Genomic DNA, 20,918 nt, shown 5'->3' with positions numbered 1-20,918 from the left:
CATTATTTGAACTTGGCCTACATCAACTTTCCTTATAAATGAATCAATCATATGACACCCTCTCCCGTGATCCCATTGACTTGACGTGAAAAATTTCATCCCACACCGGCAACATGTCGATCCATTGCTCAAATTTTAATTATACATGACTGGTGTTGGCCTAAAGAAACATTTGATAATCAAACCAGAAAATCCATTCAACCCAACAGTGAACACCACCTCAACCAATTTGGTTGTCCACTTCCTAAAAAGCACAAATCCGTGGGGTTGTGTTTATAATGTGCCTACCTCCATTTACATGAATATATTTGGCAACAACTGCCATTATTTTACTTGCAACAGGTGCTTAGTACTGTCTCTTTTGTATTGCAAGTTTCTTCTGGTCATCTCTAGAACAAATAATGATCTCTAACATTTTCTACATCACATAATTACCTGATGATAGCTCTTTTTTTTTTCCTTCTAAAATTTTATTGGGGTGCTATTCACCGTGCCGCAGCACTGGTTGTGCTCAGGCACATGGGGGTGGGTACAATGACCACCCTACCCCCCCTGCACAGGCTGCCCATGTGTCTGGGCTCAGCCTGCACTGCGACATAGAGAACATTCTCCCAATTTTATTTTAGGATTTTCTTATTGACACCTTCTATAAAGTGTCAAATAATTTGTAATATAATTTTTTTTTTGGGACCTTTTTAGTATAGCATATTTTTCTCTAGTGAGAGTAAATCCTATAGTTCACACGTGTACTCGAAAAATATGGAAATTCCCTCTTTACCATGGGTGTAGAGAAACTAAGTTTTTCTTTTGTCATATTTTCATTTCATTTTTCTTTACTAAACCAATAATCTACAAGAAAACATGGCAATGCCAATACTTTGTCTTTAGATATGGAGATTCCCTCTTCACCATACCATGGGAAGTAGAAAAACTCGATGTTTTTTACGGTCACTAATGATTTTTTTTACTTTATAACCTTTTAAAGACGATTTTTTACCGCTTCTAATGTACCTTTTGGCCGTAGTAGAAAAAAACCATTGCCAAAACCCCCCAAACACATTCAGTAGAAAAAACCGCCGTTAATCATTAGTTGTGCCACTTTTTGTGGTGGATTGACTGGATTTCGGGTGGTCTACTACAAAAGCCCTGTTTTCTTGTAATGTGAACATCTGTTTTTTTGATAGATCCTACTCTATCCTATTCTAAGGGGGAAGAAGGGAGATGTGAACCAGGAGACTTGAACTCTAGACCTCCTTGTATCAATGGACTTCCACACATCACATACTACCAAATGCGCTAGGCAATTTGTTCACGTAATATGAACATCTTATTGCTTCATTTCACTTCACTCCTAACCAAACAAGGTTTTAGTATTTATACCTACTTTATTTTGAATAAATGTTAAAGATTAATACTTCACTAGGGTTCCCTTTAGAGTTGGGTAACTGATAACCATTGTGGAGCTTGACCATCTGTACTGTCACCAAAAATGCTCAGTTTTTGTCACTTAGCAATTGGATGAGAGTGGTTAATTGTGCTTGTACGATTGGGCACTAGTTTATTCAAGAGTGGTCTCTTTTTAAAAGGGAAGGTCATTATATGTGTCGAAACATTACTAGCTAGAACATCTAAAGAAGCACTAAAAATAAAGCATTATAGAACTTGATTAGCAATCTCTCTTGTAGCTTATGCGAAGTGTGAACTTTCTATAAGTAGAAATCTTTCTTGTATCTTCAAATATAGCTTCTTTAACAAACCCTAACCATGTTGAAGGTGGTGATGATCATGGCTTCTATGTTCATTCCATTAGCTCATTTATCTGCACTTGACCAGTGTTCTAAATGTGGCAAAATGGAAGTTCCATACCCTCTTAGCATTGCTGACAACTGTGGAGATTCTAATTACAGAGTCTACTGCAACAATGGAACCTTAGAGTTCTTATCTGAAGAGAAGTCTTATTATAAGATACTAAGCATTGATGCAGAGGCTTCAAGGCTTATAATTAGCCCACCAGAGATAGACAAGAAGAAGTGTTACTCATCTGACCTTATGGTTGGAGGATTAAAGATCAATGAGAGCTCTCCATTCAATATATCTAATAGCAATACAGTCATGTTATTTAATTGCTCAAAGGATATCCTTTTATCACCTTTGAATTGTTCTTCAAATAGTCTGTGTAGGCAATATGAAGAGAAAGTTGAGGGAGGGAGACGATGTCGCAACACTCTGTGCTGTTCTTACTTGAAGGATGCATCAATGACTTCACATAGGATCAGAGTTAGGGTTGGAGGTTGCACTGCATATACAAGTGTGGTGGACTTGAAGGCTGAAGACCCTCCAACTTCTTGGAATTATGGTATAGAACTACAATGGCTTCCACCTAACTGAAGACCCTTCAACTTTTTTAAGTTTTTAACTATGGAGCTTCTTCTTCTTCTTCTTCTTCTTCTTGTTTCTCCACTTTGTGATCTATGATATAATCTTTTTGTTGCCCTCTCTAGTTAATGAAATGGGGACCAGAGTTTGTCTGTGAATTGTGTGGGAGGACTTAGGTCCTGCCAAAGGTAAAACCCAAAGCAAAATTACAACTAGGGATCAATTCCTTCATTTGGGTTCTCATAGTTGTCACTAGTGTTAGGGGTGTCAATCGGTCGTTTCGGGTTGGTTTTGGTCCATGTTGAATTGGATTTGGTGTGTTAAGGTTGAATCCGAAACCAAACCAATAAGGAAAGCTTGACAAGGAGAGATGAAGGATGAGTTGAATGAATATGTGAAACTTAAGATGTGTTAGTAATCGATTGTTGGATCTAGATAACACAAAACAAGGAAAGGATTTAACCTTTTGAAATAGCCATCTGCTCCTAGCAAACCAAATGAAATAGAAGTTGATAGAAGCTACAAACAAGAAATTGATCATACCAATTCTATGTAATTGCCTATAAGACACAATGTTGAAGAATAAATCAAAGATTGAAGAACCATGGAAAGCCTTTGTCCTTATTCCCAATGCTCCTACATACCAAATAAATTTAGAAAAAATTACATGAGAAAAAAAGATGCCACGTGGTTTCTAGCGCAAATTTGTTGACCTGATAAATCTTGGAACAGAGCAAAAATAGTTTTTTTTTTTTTTTTTTTTTGGTCGAAAGCAAAAATAGTTTTTAAGATAAGACCAGATATCATTTTTATTAGCTCTATAAAACACAAAGGTATTATCTGCAAACAACAAATGAGAAAATTTCTAGACAAGTTCTATTCATCTTAAGACCATGACAGGTGAGGGCAAATTTAGTCCTTCCCTCCCACACCCCCCCCCCTCCCCTCCCCAACAATACTTAAACTACCTTATTTTCATTAAACTACCCTATTTTCATAAGTGAAACTGCCAGGAGACCTACCCTTACTAAAGAAAGATGATGGTCTGATGTGAAATTTCCTCATTTTCCCTTCAATCTATATGGTAATACATTATGTTAAGGGGCAAATTAAATCCTCAAAAAAAATTTAATCGTGGGTACAAATTTTAATACATGTTTGGTTACAAGTAAACAACTTGATTGATCCAATACCAATCCACCCTCCCCCAAATCTCAAAACAACAAAAGAACTCAATTGACAAAGTCTGCCTACAGGCCCTATACGTATATTTACTATTTTACTCCTTGGGCCATAATAACTAAGGCTGCAACAGGGTCGGGTTGGGCCGGGCATTTTAAAACCCCAGCCCAACCCTGAGTCCCCTTAGCTGGGCCCATGCCTGGTTTGACCCTGACTCAGGGTTAGAAAAATCCAACTCTGACCCACTTTCAAGGTCGGGCCGGGCTCTGATTGGCCCTAACCATGGGAAGGGAAAGGAGATGCATGGCCTGGCCAGTCTGGGAAGAAGAAGAAGAAGAAAGAACATGATGAAGAAGAAGATGGGGTCAGGTTGGGCCGGGCCGGACTCAGCCCGAGGCCTCCACCTTGGCCTGGACCGACCCTGACTTAAGGCCAGAAATTCTCAAATCTGAGCCGCCCTCAAGGCCAGGATATCTCAACCCAAGCCTTGTTTGGACCCAGGGTGGGCTTGGGCCGCCCGGGCCACACCCCTAATAATAACTAAGATTGAGAATGGAATTTGTGGAGGCTGGTCCGATCACTGCTTTGTTATTTCTTCAAGGTGAAAGTTTTCCTTCATCATGGATGTACTCTTCACCCACATATGGAGAGTAATAATTACTTTGCCGCTAGTGGATAAAAATCCAAAATGCCCTTCACTATTCCAAGAGTCCCATCCAACAGCCAAAACAAGACTTGGTGAACCATGGGTGAAGAGAAACTCAGTCCTCCCATCAATGTTTGTTGAGCTCATTTATATAGACTTTTGGTAGAGATAAAAGACCTGAAGAAAGTAAAGAGTTGGACAACCACCCCCCACCACTTCCCAACTACCTTCCGGAAACCTCTGGCTTAAAAATGTAAAAGAGCAAAAAGGAAAACTCAGACAGTGATAGGTAGAAAGGACCTCAACAAAGTGAATAATAATATTTAAATCGATGCATCAATTGGATCCATTGGACACATTGTAATTGCCCATTTGCGCACACACACACACACACACACACACACTACTCACTACATGTCCACATCATCATCTTTTTTGGGTTAATTTTGGACAAATCTATTAGAAATCTCTAAGTGTGCTTATTATTAGGGGTTAAAAACAAATGTTTGATAAGTCTAATTAAATGAGCTCAACAAGCATTGATGAAAAAGACCCAGTTTCCTTTCACCAACAGTGAAGGGATCTCTCTTTACCAACCCCCTTTTTGGCTTGAGATAGAGGATTTGGGAATAATGAAAGGCTGGACCTTTATTTATTTGGGGATAGAGTAATTATGACCCTCCATCGTTCACCCACACTGGAGGAAAATTTTCACCTTAATAGTGAAGTCATGATATATATATACCTGCCTCAACAACCTTAGCATTACATATTGCCATATAGATTGAGGGGCAAATGAAGTAATTTCACATCAGACTTTTTCTCGCTCTATAGTAAAGGTAGGAAGGGACATTCCTTCACTTAAGAAAGAGAGAGAATCTCTTCACCTCTATTGTTCATGGTCCGAAATACTCTTCTCCAGTCTAATTATAGGGTCTTCTTATATATTGGGTAGATGAAAAGATTTTCTTCCCCACCATGGGTGAATAGAAACTCTTCAATCCGATTAATTCTTAACAAATTAGGTTGAAAATCAAAAACCCGAAACAAAAATTAAAACCTGTGACAACTATGAGCACCCAAATGAAGGAATCCTCATTGTTATTTTGCCAGGCTTTATCTTTAAAATAAAGGGGAAATTGTATAACAAAATTAATTACAAAACAAGTAAATTTGACGTTGTTTAAAAGCATATTATTCTTATTTCATAAGATCTAGGAAACTCTGAGGCCCATTTTATTATAACCATAGAGGGCAACAAGAAGACTATATTATTAGATCACAAAGTGGAGTAAGACCAAGTACAAGCTCCCTAATCAAAAACAGCAAATTTAAAACACATTAGTTACACTTAATTAATTAAGTGGAATCCATTGTAGCTCTATACCATAATTCCAAGAAGTTGGAGGGTCTGAAGCCTTCAACTCCACCACACTAGTATATGCAGTGCAACCTCCAACCCTAACTCTGATAAAATGTGAAGTCATTGATGCATCTTTCAAGAAAGTACAACATAGAGTGTTGCGACAACTTTTCCCTTCCTTAATTTTCTCTTCATATTGCCTACACAAACTGTTTGAAGAACAGTTCAAAGGTGACTTAAGGATATCCTTTGAACAATTAAATAACATAACTGTATTGCGTTTAGATATATTGAATGGAGAGGCTTCATTGATCTTTAATCCTCCAACCATAACATCAGATGAGTAACACTTCTTCTTCTCGATCTCCGGCGGTCTTATTATAAGCCTAGAAGCATTTGCATCAATGCTTAGTATCTTATAATAAGATTTCTGTTGAGATAAGAACTCTAAGGTTCCATTGTTGCAGTAGACTCTGTAATTAGAATCACCACAGTTGTCAGCAGTGCTAAGAGGGTATGGAACCTCCATTTTACCACATTTAGAGCACTGGTCAAGTGCAGATAAATGAGCTACTAATAAAATGAACATAGAAGCCATGATCACCACTACCTTTCTCATGGTTAGGGTTTGTTAAAGAAGCTATATTCCTAAGAGGCTATTTATAACAAGTTCATAGTACTTCACTATAGTAAACCAAGATATGGACCCATATGGATAACAGATGTACCAATCTTTTAGTTGTACAATAATTTTCTTTAGTGGTTTGGCACATGTTCAAGTAATGTTTAGACACGTGTCATGGCCTACACTTTTTTTAAAAGTGACCCTAGAATATACTTTAGTGCCTAATTGTAAAATTGCACTAGAGACACCTGTCCCTTTTTAGTGGCAAAATGCCTAAGTGGTGTTCACTGTTGGATCACATACATTGGATCAATAGATTCTCTGGCTTGATTGTCAAATGCTTCTTTAGTATATAACACGTGTGATGTATAACTAAATTTTTGGACAAGGGATTGACACATTGCCGGGTTTGTGATGGAATTTTTGATTGCCAAGTCATTGGGAGCAATGAAAGAGATGTCACACAATTTCGTAAACAAGGACAAGGGAAGACCATATATGAAGGAAGAGAGAATGTGAGCGGGAGCATGATGATACCAGTAGCCGCGTGGAGATCACTTTCACAAAAAAAATAATTTGGGAGAATGTTTTCTGTGCCGCAGCGCAGGCTACACCCAGGTACATGGGCCTGCCACTTAGGGGGTAGGGTGGTCATTGTGCCCACCCCCATGTGCTTGGGCGCAGCCTGCGCTGCAACACAGAGAACAGCGCCCCAAAAAACTTATAGGTTAACGTAATGTTTAGAGAAATTACGTTTGAGGTACACATCATAAATATCACGTATCTTAAACAAAAGTAATAGCATACCCTATCCCGTGGCTCAAACAATCTTTCCCCTTATAATTTTATCTATTGATATAATTTTTAGCAATATTTCTTTCCTCTCCTCTGGCAGAACAATTGGAGCACCCATCCATAATGGAATCGACATCCTTTACTTCCGCTTGCCCCTACTTCCGTGTGCACCCTACACACAATGAGGCGTGCAAAGATTGCCTTACCACCGCTTGGGCAAGGTGCTCGGGAAGGGGTAAGGCGGTCTTCGCGCGCCCCATTGTGTGTAGGGCGCACATGGAAGTAGGGGCAGGCGAAAGTAGAGGATCCGGACTCTCCATAATGAGAGGGAGAGAGAGAAGCAAAGGGGGGGGGATAATAAACCAAATCAAGCCTTAATATATGCATGCTTTCTCTAGGTCAAACCATCTCCCCATTGGTGGGAAGAAGTTTCTAGAGGTGATGGTCTAAATGTTAAGTATCCTAGGTGTAATTTATCCAATTTATAATAAACAAACATACTAGGCACATTGTACCCGTTAATAGATAGCAGTAGTCCCAAGAGATTATTGATTTACTCTCCTATTTCAGCTCTCTTAATTATCTCCTATCTTATTTTTAAAAATTATTTGATTTAAGGATGTAAAAGGATTTTCAAAAATAATACAAAAATGAGTTAATATCATGTCATTATCAAAATCATTTTCCGTCCCGCTTGGGGTTCAGAACTGAAGTCATAGAGAGATGAAAGCATTGGTGAAATAAAAACCCTAATAACTCCTCACTGACAGTTGCATGACCTTCAGCTCACGATGTAGCTACTCCGCCCTTGTGGCGTGGCCTCCTCCGCCCCCAGTGGCGTGTTCCATCTTTCCTTTTTCTTCCCTTTCCCTTTCTTCTCCTTCTCTCCTTGGCCCCTGTTTGCACCCCAATTTCACAAATTTGAATTTGTTTATACGTGTCACAAGGCCGTGCATTGCATGCTGCCATCAAGGAGTTACCTTTTTAAATTTGAATAACCAAGTGGAAAGGTAGGACCCGCCATGACTATAGATGGTGGGAGGTTACAAACCCCACATGGCCACATGGCACAGGAGGTTATTACTTTGGAATGAAAGGGGCCCACCACACTAGGAAGCAATCTGAAAAGTAGGAGATGCAATAGTGGGAATTACTTCACAAAGGGGTCATGGGCAAAAGTCAAGGACATGTGGCATTGAAACAAGAGATTGTAGGTACATGGGTACAGTAGTTATGATAACTACCAAGTAGGAGCATTTATGGGATCCATCTATAAAAGGGAAAAGTCTCCATTGAAGAAGGGGCATTCAACAGATCAACAAAACTCATCTGCACTTTATCTTTATTTTATCATTTCCAGTTTTTATCTTTCAGAATGTAATCTTTCATCCCTTCTGTAATTTTTGCTAGAGTTGGGTTCCAGCCACCAATGCCTCATTGGCTTGTGTTTCAAGGGGCATTCATGTAGGCCTTGCTTGGAGAATAACTCCAGCAACCACGTATTTTGGCCCATGTTTCAGAAGACAACCATCATCATCGAGTTGCGAACTTCATCAGTCCGAGGCTGGTAGGGTTGTGGAAGCTTCATCAAAACCATTTTTGGAAGATGCTTGGAGAACAACTCCAACAGTCTTGTCTTTTGGCCCGTGTTTCAACAGACAACCACCATTAACATCAAGTTGCAAGCTCTATCAATCCATGGCTGGCAGAGTTGTGAAGCTTCATCAAATCCGTTTCTTTGAGATTATGCAATTTGGTCGTAGAGTAGTTCTACTATAAACGGGTCGTTTCGTCTTAGAACAGGCTGTTAAAGTAGTTGTACTATAAATGTCAAGTTGTATGTCTCATCAATGTCGAATTTTGTAAGTTGTAATAACTCCAACGGATACTGACTGCAAGTAAGCAATTTAATCTTCAATCTTCTTCCTTGCTTTGTCTATCGTGATTTGCTTTTACCCAAAAGACCTTAGAGCTACTCAGGCATGGAAGGATCCCCTTCTCGTCCTGGTTCAAAGTCAGAACGGGCCGTTTCCGACCTCTTAGAAGAGACCATTTCGCCAGTCAGGACAGACCATTTTGTCTCAGTCTGAAGGTAGAACAGGCCCGTTTCGTCCTGGTCGGAAGCTAAGATAGGCCGTTTCCAGCTCCGTTTGGGCCTACGTCAAAGGCCCTGGCATGCCCGCGCTATTTCCACCACGTGCGTTGTGCCCCTGTGTGTGGGTGTTGGATTTCTCACCAACACATTTTGGCACACCCGATGGGACACCAGAAAGCAAAATCGTGATGGTTCAAGGAAGAAGAAGTGTCGATGAAGGATCCCATTCTTGAATCAGGCAAACCAGGGGCAGCAATATCCATTCCTGATAGTGACGTCGTATTTCGATCAAGAGCCCAAATTGGAGACCGATAAAAATATATCCACAATCCTATTCGAACTCGTGGGTCGTCGTTCAAACGGGATTGTGAGGGGCATTGTTTGCATCCCAATTTCATAAATTGGAATTTGTTTATATGTGCCACAAGACCGTGCATTGCACGCTGCCATCAAAGAGTTACCCTTTTAAATTTAAATAACCAAGTGGAAAGATGGGACTCGCCATGACTATAGATGGTGGGAGGTTGCAAATCCCACATGGCCACATGGCACAGGAGGTTATTACTTTGCAATGAAAGGGTCCCACCACGCTAAGAAGCAATCTGAAAAGTAGGAGATGCAATAGTGGGAATTACTTCACAAATGGATCATGGGCAAAAGTCAAGGACATGTGACATTGAAACAAGAGATTGTAGGTACATGGATGTAGTAGTTATGATAACTACCAAGTAGGAGCATTTATGGGATCAATCTATAAAAGGGAAAAGTCTCCATTGAAGAAGGGAGCACTCAACGGATCAACAAAACCCATCTGCTCTTTATTTTTATTTTATCATTTTCAGTTTTTATCTTTCAGGATGTAATCTTTCATCCCTTCTGTAATTTTTGCTGGAGTTGGGTTCCAGCCACCAATGCCTCATTGGCTTGTGTTTCAAGGGGCATTCATGTAGGCCTTGCTTGGAGAATAACTCCAGCAACCATGTCTTTTGGCCCATGTTTCAGAAGACAACCATCATCATCCAGCAATAAACTTCATCAGTCCGAGGCTGGCAGGGTTGTGGAAGCTTCATCAAGACTATTTTTGGAAGATGCTTAGAGAACAACTCCAACAGTCTTGTCTTTTGGCCCGTGTTTCAAAAGACAACCACCATTAACATCAAGTTGCAAACTCCATCAATCCATGGCTGGCAGAGTTGTGAAGCTTCATCAAATCCGTTTCTTTGAGATTATGCGATTTGGTCGTAGAGTAGTTCTACTATAAACGGGTCGTTTCGTCTTAGAACAGGCCGTTAAAGTAGTTGTACTGTAAATGTCAAGTTGTGTGTCTCATCAATGTTGAATTTTGTAAGTTGTAATGACTCCAACGGATACAGACTGCAAGTAAGCAATTTGATCTTCAATCTTTTTCCTTGCTTTGTCCATCGTGATTTGCTTTTACCCAAAAGACCTTAGACCTACTCAGGCATGAAAGGATCCCCTTTTCATCCTGGTTCGAAGTCAGAACGGGCTGTTTTCGACCTCTTAGAAGAGGCCATTTCACCAGTCAGGACAGACCATTTTGTCTAGATTTGAAGGTAGAACAGGCCCATTTTGTCCTGGTCGAAAGCTAAGACAGGCCGTTTCCAGTTCCATTTGGGCCTGCGTCAAAGGCCCTGGCATGCCCGCGCTATTTCCACCATGTGTGTTGTGCCCCTGTGTGTGGGTGTTGGATTTCTCACCAACACATTTTGGCACGCCCGGTGGGACACCAGAAAGCAAAATCATGATGGTTCAAGGAAGAAGAAGTGTCGATGAAAGATCCCATTCCTGAATCAGACAAACCAGAGGCAGCAATATCCATTCCTGACAGTGGCATCGTATTTCAGTCAAGAGCCCAAATTGGAGACTGATAAAAATATATTCACAATCCCATTCGAACTCGTGTGGCCTCGTTCATATGGGATTGTGAGGGGCATTGTTTGCACTCCAATTTCATAAATTGGGATTTATTTATACGTGCCACAAGGTCGTGCATTGCACGCTGCCATCAAGGAGTTATCCTTTTAAATTTGAATAACCAAGTGGAAAGGTGGGACCCGCCATGACTATAGATGGTGGGAGGTTAGAAATCCCACATGGCCACATGGCACAGGAGATTATTACTTTGGAATGAAAGGGGTCCACTACACTAGGAAGCAATCTGAAAAGTAGGAGATGCAATAGTGGGAATTACTTCACAAAGGGGTCATGGGCAAAAGTTAAGTACATGTGGCATTGAAACAAGGGATTGTAGGTACATGGGTGCAGTAGTTATGATAATTACCAAGTAGGAGCATTTATGGGATCCATCTATAAATGGAAAAAGTCTCCATTGAAGAAGGGGCACTCAACGGATCAACAAAACCCATCTGCACTTTATCTTTATTTTATCATTTCCAGTTTTTATCTTTCAGGATGTAATCTTTCATCCCTTCTGTAATTTTTGCTAGAGTTGGGTTCCAGCCACCAATGCCTCATTGGCTTTTGTTTTAAGGGGCATTCATGTAGGCCTTACTTGGAGAATAACTCCAGCAACCATGTCTTTTGGCCCGTGTTTCAGAAGACAACCATCATCATCGAGTTACGAACTTCATCAGTCCGAGGCTGGCAGGGTTGTGGAAGCTTCACCAAGATCGTTTTTGGAAAATGCTTGGTGAACAACTCCAACAGTCTGGTCTTTTGACCCGTGTTTCAGAAGACAACCACCATTACCATCAAGTTGCAAGCTCCATCAATCCATGGCTGGCAGAGTTGTGAAGCTTCATCAAATCCGCTTCTTTGAGATTATGCGATTTGGTCATAGAGTAGTTCTACTATAAATGGGTCATTTCGTCTTAGAACAAGCCATTAAAGTAGTTGTACTATAAATGTCAAGTTGTATGTCTCATCAATGTCGGATTTCGTAAGTTGTAATGACTCCACCGGATACTGACTGCAAGTAAGCAATTTGATCTTCAATCTTCTTCCTTGCTTTGTCCATCGTGATTTGCTTTCACCCAAAAGACCTTAGAGCTACTCAGGCATGGAAGGATCCCCTTCTCGTCCTGGTTCGAAGTCAGAACGGGCTGCTTCTGACCTCTTAGAACAGGCCGTTTCGCCAGTCAGGACAGACCATTTTATCTCGGTCTGAAGGTAGAACAGGCCCATTTCGTCCTAGTCGGAAGCTAAGACAGGCCATTTCTAGCTCCGTTTGGGCCTGTGTCAAAGGTCCTGGCACGCCCGCGCTATTTCCACCACGTGCGCTGTGCTCCTGTGTGTGGGTGTTGGATTTCTCACTAACAGCCCCATCTTAGATCTATATCTCACTCGCCTCATTTCATTTCTGATATGTTTCAGATCTTGGCGCTACAGGTTTTAGTGCTCCGTCTTCTATTCTCACTCGTCTCTTTTAATTTCAGATTTGTTCCAGAGCTCCACCGTTCCCTGTTCCCCTTTTCCTTCCCTTTCTTCTCCTTCTCTCCCTCGCCCCCATCTCAGATCCCACTCTAACCAGGTCTCCATCTCCTATTCTCACTCTCTTCATTTCATTTCAGATCTGTTTTAGATCTTGGCACTGATGTCGGATCTTGGCAAAGTTTCCTCGGTGGGAAGTGCTAGAGATTACACAGGCAGGGAGAATGGAACCGGAGATGAAAGGGGTTCTGCCGCTGCAGATACCGGAGATCTAAAGACCTGGTTCGTAGTTACCTTCCGTCTTGACAATTTCTCCCTCATTTCAGTCTGTATTAGTGACCCTAGCTCCTATGTCTGGCTTCACATCTCCATCATCGTCATCCACAACTTCATTATTTCAGATTTTGGGCTCTCTGTGGACAATGCCGAGGGGCTTCCAAATAAGGGAGCTTCTATTTTTCTTTTTTCTTTGTTTGTGTTTGCAGGTGATGCTGACTCGGGTGTTGGTGGCACCAAGGTTACCGTCGGCTCCAAAGCTCCAGTCGCCATTCAATCTTCATCATCCTTCTCCAATCTGTTCAAAAGTAGGTTGTGGCAATGATTTTGGTGGTCTTCTTATCGTCGGTCGAAGCTCCACTCGTCGATCCAGCAAACCTGTGCCGATCCGACAAGTCTGTTTGAAAGTAAGATGTGGTAGCATGACGGCACGTGTGGGCAGTTTGGCATTGGTCTTTTCGGCACATATGGGGACCCCTCTATTGGCACGCATGTGGATGCGCTTAACTTTAGCTATGTCTACAAATTTTTATCTAGGGAAGTAGTTGTGACCCATTCCCTAGTCTGGATGGCCCAGTCAATGGCATGTGAGACCGGGTCAATTTCCACTCCTTAGTTTTGGTATATCCATACCTTATGTTTATCATGTCTTGTATCTGCTTTATGTTTCTTGAATTCCTTTGCTTGGCGTTGAGCGCACATGAATGAATAGCCTTCTTTCTACCAAAAAAACATTATTTATGTTAATTAGAAAAAATTGTATATTATATTAAAAATTATAACACGTTAAGGATGTCAATAAAAATCCACAAATAAAATATATATAAAAAAAAATGGTAGATGCACTCTCTGATTTAGAATATTAAGTGCTTCTTGTCCAAGGAGAGGAATCCCATTGCCTTTGAAGTGGATTTTCTCGAAGGAATAGAATGAAAGATTTATAATTGATATATTAGAGGAAAGGACAAAGTTTTAAGTAGGGAACATTTGGCTTTATTAGTGGAAAATATGAATAAAGAATGTGGTTTAGAATATTATGGATCTCTTATAGGATTGCTAACCACTTATCAACAAAATTAACATTTCCCAAGAGGGAAGCAACTCAGATATTTTGTTTGCCTCAAAGACGAAGGACTTTAGATGGGAAAAAAACAGTAGGTCCTCACTTGGGTAGTGGGAGACCAACTTTTAATTATCGGTCTTCGATGATATCCATACCATAAAGACCAATAGAAAGGCATGAGATGTCTTTAATTAATTGAGGAAGAATTTGTAAGTTGATCTACCGAATTTTTCATCTCCAAGGAAAAAATCTCTGATTTTTTATCAGAAAATTTTCTATTAAAATAGGATTTACACAAGAAAAAGCACTTGTCATTCGTAGGTTATTAGGGGCATCCTATCAATATAGATTTGGTATTAGGATATTAGTTTAGAATCGGATAAAACATTAAAAAAGTGATCAAGTATCGATTGGTATAAATATCATCTCAGTATTGATCTTTGGCGATATCGATAGGGTCGATATAATATCGAAACCTTGATCCAAGGGTATCTCCCACTGATTTGGAGAAAAGAATCTAAAAAGAAAACTCTCTTGATGGTTATCCGATGAGAATGATCCTTTCTCATTATTTTTTGGGGGATCCAATTTTTCTTCATCGTTATCTCTTCATCCATCATTTTTAACAGTTGGATGAGACTTGGAGCATTGCTAAGAGACTTTTAGAACTTTTATTCATCAATAAGAGGGTGTAATTATAGGGGAGGGGGACTGCATGTTGGTGTCTATCTTATTGGTTAATTCTCAATTTTGTTGTTCTATATATCAATTATGTTTTGTAGGGAGGCAGCTTATAGGAATCAAAGTTAGGAGGGTTTCTTCAAGGATTGAAAGGAGCAAAAAAGCAAGACTGGGTAAGATTAGAAGTCTGGATGGATTGCCATGAAATTGTAACATGGTTAAGGCAAACCTATGAAGGATGGTCATGGGAGTTTTCTCCATTGCTTCTTGCTATACTTATAAATCTTTTATGAACTCTACCCTACCCTATATTGGAGCCTCACATCCCATTAAAAAATCAAAAACCTTCTATCACATGAACTAATCCATGTACCATCAAGTGATAAATAGTGAAATGTTATATTTTACCAGGCATAATGACACCTTGAAGGACCAAAAAACCCTTCAAAGGGTGACTATCAAACACACAAAGCACTTGGCTCAAATGAAAACCAAAGTAAGCCAAATTTAGTTAATGCATTTCCTTCCTAGTAGAAATTTTAGGCTGTGTTTGGTAGGCATTCTTGGAATGTGTTCTAGGCCAATTTTGCATTCTTGGATGGTTAAAACAACTATTTTTATCATCCGAGAATGTAAAATTAACCTAGAATGCATACCAAAAAGTCTTAATGTGTAAAATTCAGCATCTTGAGTGGAGACAAATGTCTAAAGGAGACGCTAATAGGAATCTTATTGTAAAGGTGCAACAATTAACATCTTTAGGTTAGCAGTACCAATATGGCCTTGGTTGTAGCGAGGTCTTGGTATCAAATCCTGCTTCCATCGGAGACGGGGCATTTGAAGAACGGGGTTGATTACACCTGAAAAAGTGATTCGGTAATTCTCCAACAAATAGATATCCAAAAAATGATTTAATAAATCACATGTCAAATTTCAACCTCAAATCCACCCTCGTGTCCACTTTCATATATCCATGCACCCTCTTGGAGGAAAAGTATTATTCCAAGCTTTATTTTGCCATATGGCTAACTCCAGGTACACTGAAAACTTGAGGTGTTAACGGCAGGGCTTTGGATCTACCAGTCCATGTAATTTCAGCTCCACATGATCTAACACATGGCAGATCTAGGTGACATCCATCCTCCACCAAAACTGATCCCAAGTCTTTAAAAAAAAAAAAAAAAACCGCTACAAGGCTGTTGAATCTCCAAAACTAATATATCAAAAAATCACAAGAGAGTTGCTGCACTAAGAAATATGTCGCCATCACAAATGTTACATACAAATTCAAGCTGTTAGCACCCTATCAGAATCATATATACGAACAGTACGTTTTTATGGCTAGTCTCCAATCAGACACAGACCAGAATCAACACACCCTACTTTCTTCACAGGACCTACATAATCTATTCCTTCTTACAGGGACATAAAAATCACCACCAAGAATATAACTCAAATCAACCCTTCCTCAGTAATGAGCTCTCAAATCTAAAAAAGTGTTTTCCCAATGAATAAGATCACACTACTGAAGACAAATAACTATAAACATATACTATGCAATTTACCAGAAAATCAACTATGTGGTCACTTTAGTTGAGTTTGGCCGTTTTCCTTCCATGGCATCCTTCTTCATCCGACAGTTTGTGCAAAGGAATGGACCTTGCCAAGGCTGTGATCCAGGTGAGAAGAAAGATCCGGAATTAACAGACAAACCATCACTTGGCGGTTGATCCACTTGGCACACTGCACACCTGAATATCCCTGAGTTTGTCTTGGGAAAATCCTTACCCAACCTGCAATACCATAACAGCCAAATAAGAAATGCTAGATTCCAATGAATGGTGAGAAATCCAACTATAAATGTAGATCAAGTATTAGCCTAAAACAGGCAGTAATGAGTGATCGCAATTCTGTGAATATTACAGGAACAAAGAGAGCCGTGAAGCACAAATAAACATATCCACGGAAGGTGTTTAACTGGCAAAGCAGTAGCAGAGAAAATGACACCTCTGTGGCTCTAAGAGTTCTAAGTTTTTGTGCGCTAAAGTTTTATTATGCAAGAACAAAGGCTGTGAAATGACCATTTGGAAGATCAATTTATCATACAAGCACCGATGACACCTTGGTCCCCAAACCAGTAGGGTTCAAGTACTGGAGCCATAGTATAATTGCACAGGATTTATAATCACATGCGCATCCACATTATGACCACCAAATCTTCTGACATCAAATGGTATAAATGCCTAATTTTATCTTTTCTATTTTCTATTATTTGCACTGACACTATCGTCTCTCCTTACCCAGCACTATTTACAGCCCCAAAAGGGAAATTCAAATATCTGTGGCTTCTGCATGCATTTTTCTTTTGCTATCACCTGAATTCCTGCACCTTCATTTATTACTGTTATTCTCCAAATTGAAAGTTCAAAATCCTAGGGGTTGAGGCTCACCCAGCTCAGCACCTTTACCTCTATATCATGTTGGCCCATCCCTGGACCACCAGGTTGTGCTCTCTATACCGTTCCAATCCATTGAAATTTAGGCAGCCATTAAACCTGAATTTTGAGTTTGGGTTAGTTTGACCTCACAAATTGAGTTGTGGATCAAATTGAAAAGCTGGTTCAATGTACTCCTAATACAGGAACTGTGAAGCCGCACCAATCTTCTCTATTTCTATTATTAAACCACTCCACATTGAATAAAAACGGACAATTTTGATTCGCAACCCTGAACGGAACAGTGTATGTGCCCTTAGCGTAATGTTCAAATGCAGCCGAAATAGGAAGAGACGGAACAGAAAAGACATCATACTGTCTCCAGAGTTGGACTTTTTAAAAGGTTAAACAAACAGCGAAAATCTAGTTCATTTTGTAAACACTCTGAGAGGGCAAATGCAGTTGCTATTTTCGATTTTCCTTCACCATCTCTTTGCAGAATTCTCAAGCACGTTTATCCATGGTAGATGATGTAACATATGAAGATGAACTGGGGTTTATTTCTTGAGCCTCATTGCCCTATTTCTATGTGAAAGGAGTGAAGACGGCATCTTACAGAAAGCTTAGAGTAACAGAGCTGCCAAGGCTCATCCAATGAAAACAATCCCGTCAGTCAGAAAGGAAGAGGGCTTGTTCCGAAATTGAAGCTCAGCCATGATAGTAGTAGAGGAAGATGATAAGAGAGAGAGAGAGGTGAAGAAAACAAAAGTTTCACATTAAATGGAATTCACTGTTCTTCAAACAATTAGCAAACAACCTAATAAGAAAGGAAATCTCCAAGGGAACATCTTATGCAGCCACATCCTCCTCAAAAGACCTTTCTCATAAAAAATTTCCCTGCTTATTTGGGACTAAACCCTCAAGGGACAGGTGCACTCTGCTGGTATTACTGTACTCTTATTTTATCTCATCTATAAAATCTTAGTTGATATCAACCAAGAAAAGAGAAGGTTAGAGGAAAGAAGTTACAACAAAGAATGGGGAAAAGAATTATCTTCCAATGCCATCATCAAACCATCTATAAGCAAATTGAGCCATCTCAAATAGGCCTAAATTCATAATGTAAATTGTGATAACCCTTTTTATTATTATAACTTAATCAATAGTCAACTATAACGTACATTCCTTAAAGATAATTGCAAGAGCATGAAAGTAGAATAAACGTCAACTCCTGAAGACTGTTAAAAAAGAATTCATGAAAAGTGTCACATACACATAAAGCAGGAACCACTACTAATTGCACAGTACACACAAGTTGATAGTAATGATCAGATGCGAAGTGGCTAAGGCAAGTTTATAACACATACCTTTCTGCAAGTATTGCAGAACCCTCTTCAAACAGCTCCTCCACAACCCCAACAGAGGAACGCTTGCTAGTTGATCTACTGAAAGAATTCAGAGATCTTTTCCCAAAGATAATCGAACTGAGTTTATTCTGTTTCTTCTTTGGAGTTGGTGGCAGAACAGAATGTTCAGGTGGAATGATGTCAACAACTAGGCAGGTTGTATCATCTTTTAGACCTCTTGACCTCAGAGCTTCCTAAAACAGTAAAGAAATAGATAGGTGCAAAGCAGAGTATAATAAAAAGGCATGAGTATGCTAAAAATAACATAACCGAAGTTAAACATCACCTTCACAACAAGCTTTGCAGCAAGCTCAGCAGGCAAACCCCGGCATGATTTTGCAGCCATCTCAGATGACAAAGCATCCCAGATTCCATCAGAAGCAATAATTAACCTTCCCCCAGCATTCGAAAGCTATGAATTCATAAAAGCAGTAACATAAACACCTTTGAAACTTAAATTTCACCATATAAAGCAAACTTGCCAACTAGGAGAACTTGCTGAGCCTCTCACCAAATCGCTCACCTTAACTTGCTTAACGTATGGTATAGGAACAATGAATTCCCCAACATCCATATCACCAATTGACCTTGAAAGGCATAATCCTCCAGGCCAGCAGCGAAGGGGACCCACCTGTGAAAAATGCAAGGGATTAAATGACTACCCTTAATGATAAGAGGGGGGGAGGGGGAGAGAAAGAGTGCAACACTAAGAAATCTTTCAGCAAGAAGAATCAGTGAACATGTTAAATTTTACTTTCAATACCTCAGTACTTCCATAAACATTAAGTCTTCCCACTTCACCACCACTTGCAGTCACACGCTCCCTTTCTTCAGAATTCTCTTCTAGCCTGTGATCAACGGTCAAAATAGAAACCACACCCCCATGTGTATCCAATATGCATCGTGAATCCCCTACAGATGCAACTGTCACTGTCCATCCGTCAATCACAACTAGGGTAACTGTTGTACCAGATGTTTCTCCTGTAGACCACATACCAATACATTGATCAAAAGAACACCAGAAACAAAAGGGATCAATGTAGAAAATTGAAAGAATAAAAAAATAGTTTATGCTTACCTCTCCTTTGAAACTCTATGTCAGTCTTCACAAAAGCCGCAACTAATGCCCGAGGGAGGGATTGAAGCCACTCTTCCCTACCAATGCCTTGCGGGATTGCACTCATAACATTATTTAGCAGATTCTCCTTGGCGTATATAGCAGCTGAGATGCCATTGTGCCCATCAAAGATCTGACAACAAACTCCAAATTTATGTATCAACATGGACAACTCGAGAAAAATATGCAAGCAGGCCAAAACAGGGAGGAGGAGGAAGAGAGAGTACCGCAAATACTGAGAAGGACGACGCTGGATTCCCCGGAATCCTCTGACAATCTGGTCTTATAAGAAAGTAATCCTCTCCTTTCTTGGCTAGAGCAGCCTGTCCATATTTGATGGAAGGTTTCTCAACCTTCTCGTTCCTAAGCTCGCGACCCATCAAGGTGGCGAGTGGAACCAAGGGAGATTTCATCACTGAAACTTCGGTCAGGCTCATATCAATCTATGTTTCAGACATCTCTAACACCTTCATACGGAAACCCCTAATACATTCAAAATGAATATCGTAAGGGCCATTCACACAATTTTGTCATTTTAACCCGAGCAAAATCATAAGTGTGAATCAACTGATCGAAAATTTCCCTATGTACAATCTACATTACAGTGCAATGAATTACATAAAGAACAGCAAACACAAACATGAAACGAATGCACAAAATGTCAAATTAAGCAAAATTATAGAAACTCTAACCTTACAATGGGAAACACTACAGTCCTCTCGCAAGTCGCAATCGATGAGGATTTCGTATCAGAGAAGAAGAGATTGAAGCACTGAAGAGATGATACTTACAAATCCTTCTGGAAATTTCGTCAGTTAGAATGTTACCTGTAAATAAACACTGAAACCTTCAACCAAATACTACTTGGTTGAATCGAACAAGTTATCCTCAACAACGGCAAAACCTTACTGAACCAGTGAAGTACGAAACCCTAGGAATTCGGCATTACCAGCGGATGCAGTTAACAGAGTGGAGAGAGAGAAGAGAGAGAGGGAGTCGGATTTCAGATATCCTCAGAATATGAAAAAATCTTCGGAGGAGAATGGGAGAAACGCGGGGAGAAAAAGCGGTTCCGACTGAGCTTGACAGTGACTGCACATATTTGATTGTGACGTCTTTACTCCAAACTAGTGACTGACAGGCAGTCACTTATTATGAAATGACTCGAATACCCTAGACTGAAATTTTAATGCCATTTGTGTCCCGCAGCCTTTGGACGGCAAAAATCAAATGGGCCAACCATGCTTAAGCCAGTCCAATTACGTGAAACATGGAGTCCTGGGCCAATCACAGTTTTAGGTTGTATTATGAATGGGCAATATTATTCTAGCTGTAAAAAAGAATTAATTTTTTTATCTTGTAGATCTAGGCAATTTTTCTTAATTTTAATAACCTTTACAGTATCGGATTTATCATTAACATTATTTGCTTATTCTATTTCAAAATG

General features: G+C 39.9%; 3 protein-coding genes across 4 annotated transcripts; 1 reads left to right on the top strand and 2 right to left on the bottom strand.

The window, feature by feature from the left end:
* The first annotated feature begins 1,745 nt into the window (after window positions 1-1,745).
* On the top strand, window positions 1,746-2,388 carry LOC122660212 (wall-associated receptor kinase-like 20). Its single transcript, XM_043855426.1, has one exon. It carries the CDS (start codon window positions 1,765-1,767, stop codon window positions 2,386-2,388), a length of 624 nt encoding a protein of 207 aa, XP_043711361.1. The 5' UTR covers window positions 1,746-1,764.
* A 3,142-nt stretch (window positions 2,389-5,530) lies between these two features.
* On the bottom strand, window positions 5,531-6,164 carry LOC122660506 (wall-associated receptor kinase-like 20). The gene has a single exon (XM_043855838.1). It carries the CDS (start codon window positions 6,154-6,156, stop codon window positions 5,560-5,562), a length of 597 nt encoding a protein of 198 aa, XP_043711773.1. The 5' UTR covers window positions 6,157-6,164; the 3' UTR covers window positions 5,531-5,559.
* A 9,593-nt stretch (window positions 6,165-15,757) lies between these two features.
* LOC122658252 (probable protein phosphatase 2C 5) lies at window positions 15,758-20,245 on the bottom strand. Of its 2 annotated transcripts, none has more exons than XM_043853169.1 (8): window positions 20,169-20,245; window positions 19,699-20,065; window positions 19,433-19,604; window positions 19,123-19,335; window positions 18,878-18,990; window positions 18,641-18,766; window positions 18,316-18,548; window positions 15,758-16,306 (listed from the first exon to the last, which is right to left on the bottom strand). In XM_043853169.1, the coding sequence occupies exons 2-8, from the start codon at window positions 19,906-19,908 to the stop codon at window positions 16,090-16,092; spliced, it is 1,284 nt and encodes a 427-aa protein (XP_043709104.1). In that variant the 5' UTR covers window positions 19,909-20,065; window positions 20,169-20,245; the 3' UTR covers window positions 15,758-16,089. The 2 variants fall into 2 exon arrangements, with proteins under 2 accessions (XP_043709104.1, XP_043709103.1); XM_043853168.1 differs by having other exon boundaries at window positions 18,878-18,985; window positions 19,118-19,335; window positions 20,169-20,243.
* Window positions 20,246-20,918: the final 673 nt, after the last annotated feature.

The sequence above is a fragment of the Telopea speciosissima genome, chromosome 4 (genome assembly GCF_018873765.1).
Source record: "Telopea speciosissima isolate NSW1024214 ecotype Mountain lineage chromosome 4, Tspe_v1, whole genome shotgun sequence".
Lineage (NCBI taxonomy): Eukaryota > Viridiplantae > Streptophyta > Magnoliopsida > Proteales > Proteaceae > Telopea > Telopea speciosissima.
Note: the sequence above shows the minus strand (reverse complement) of the source record. Positions and strands in the feature narration are given on the sequence as shown.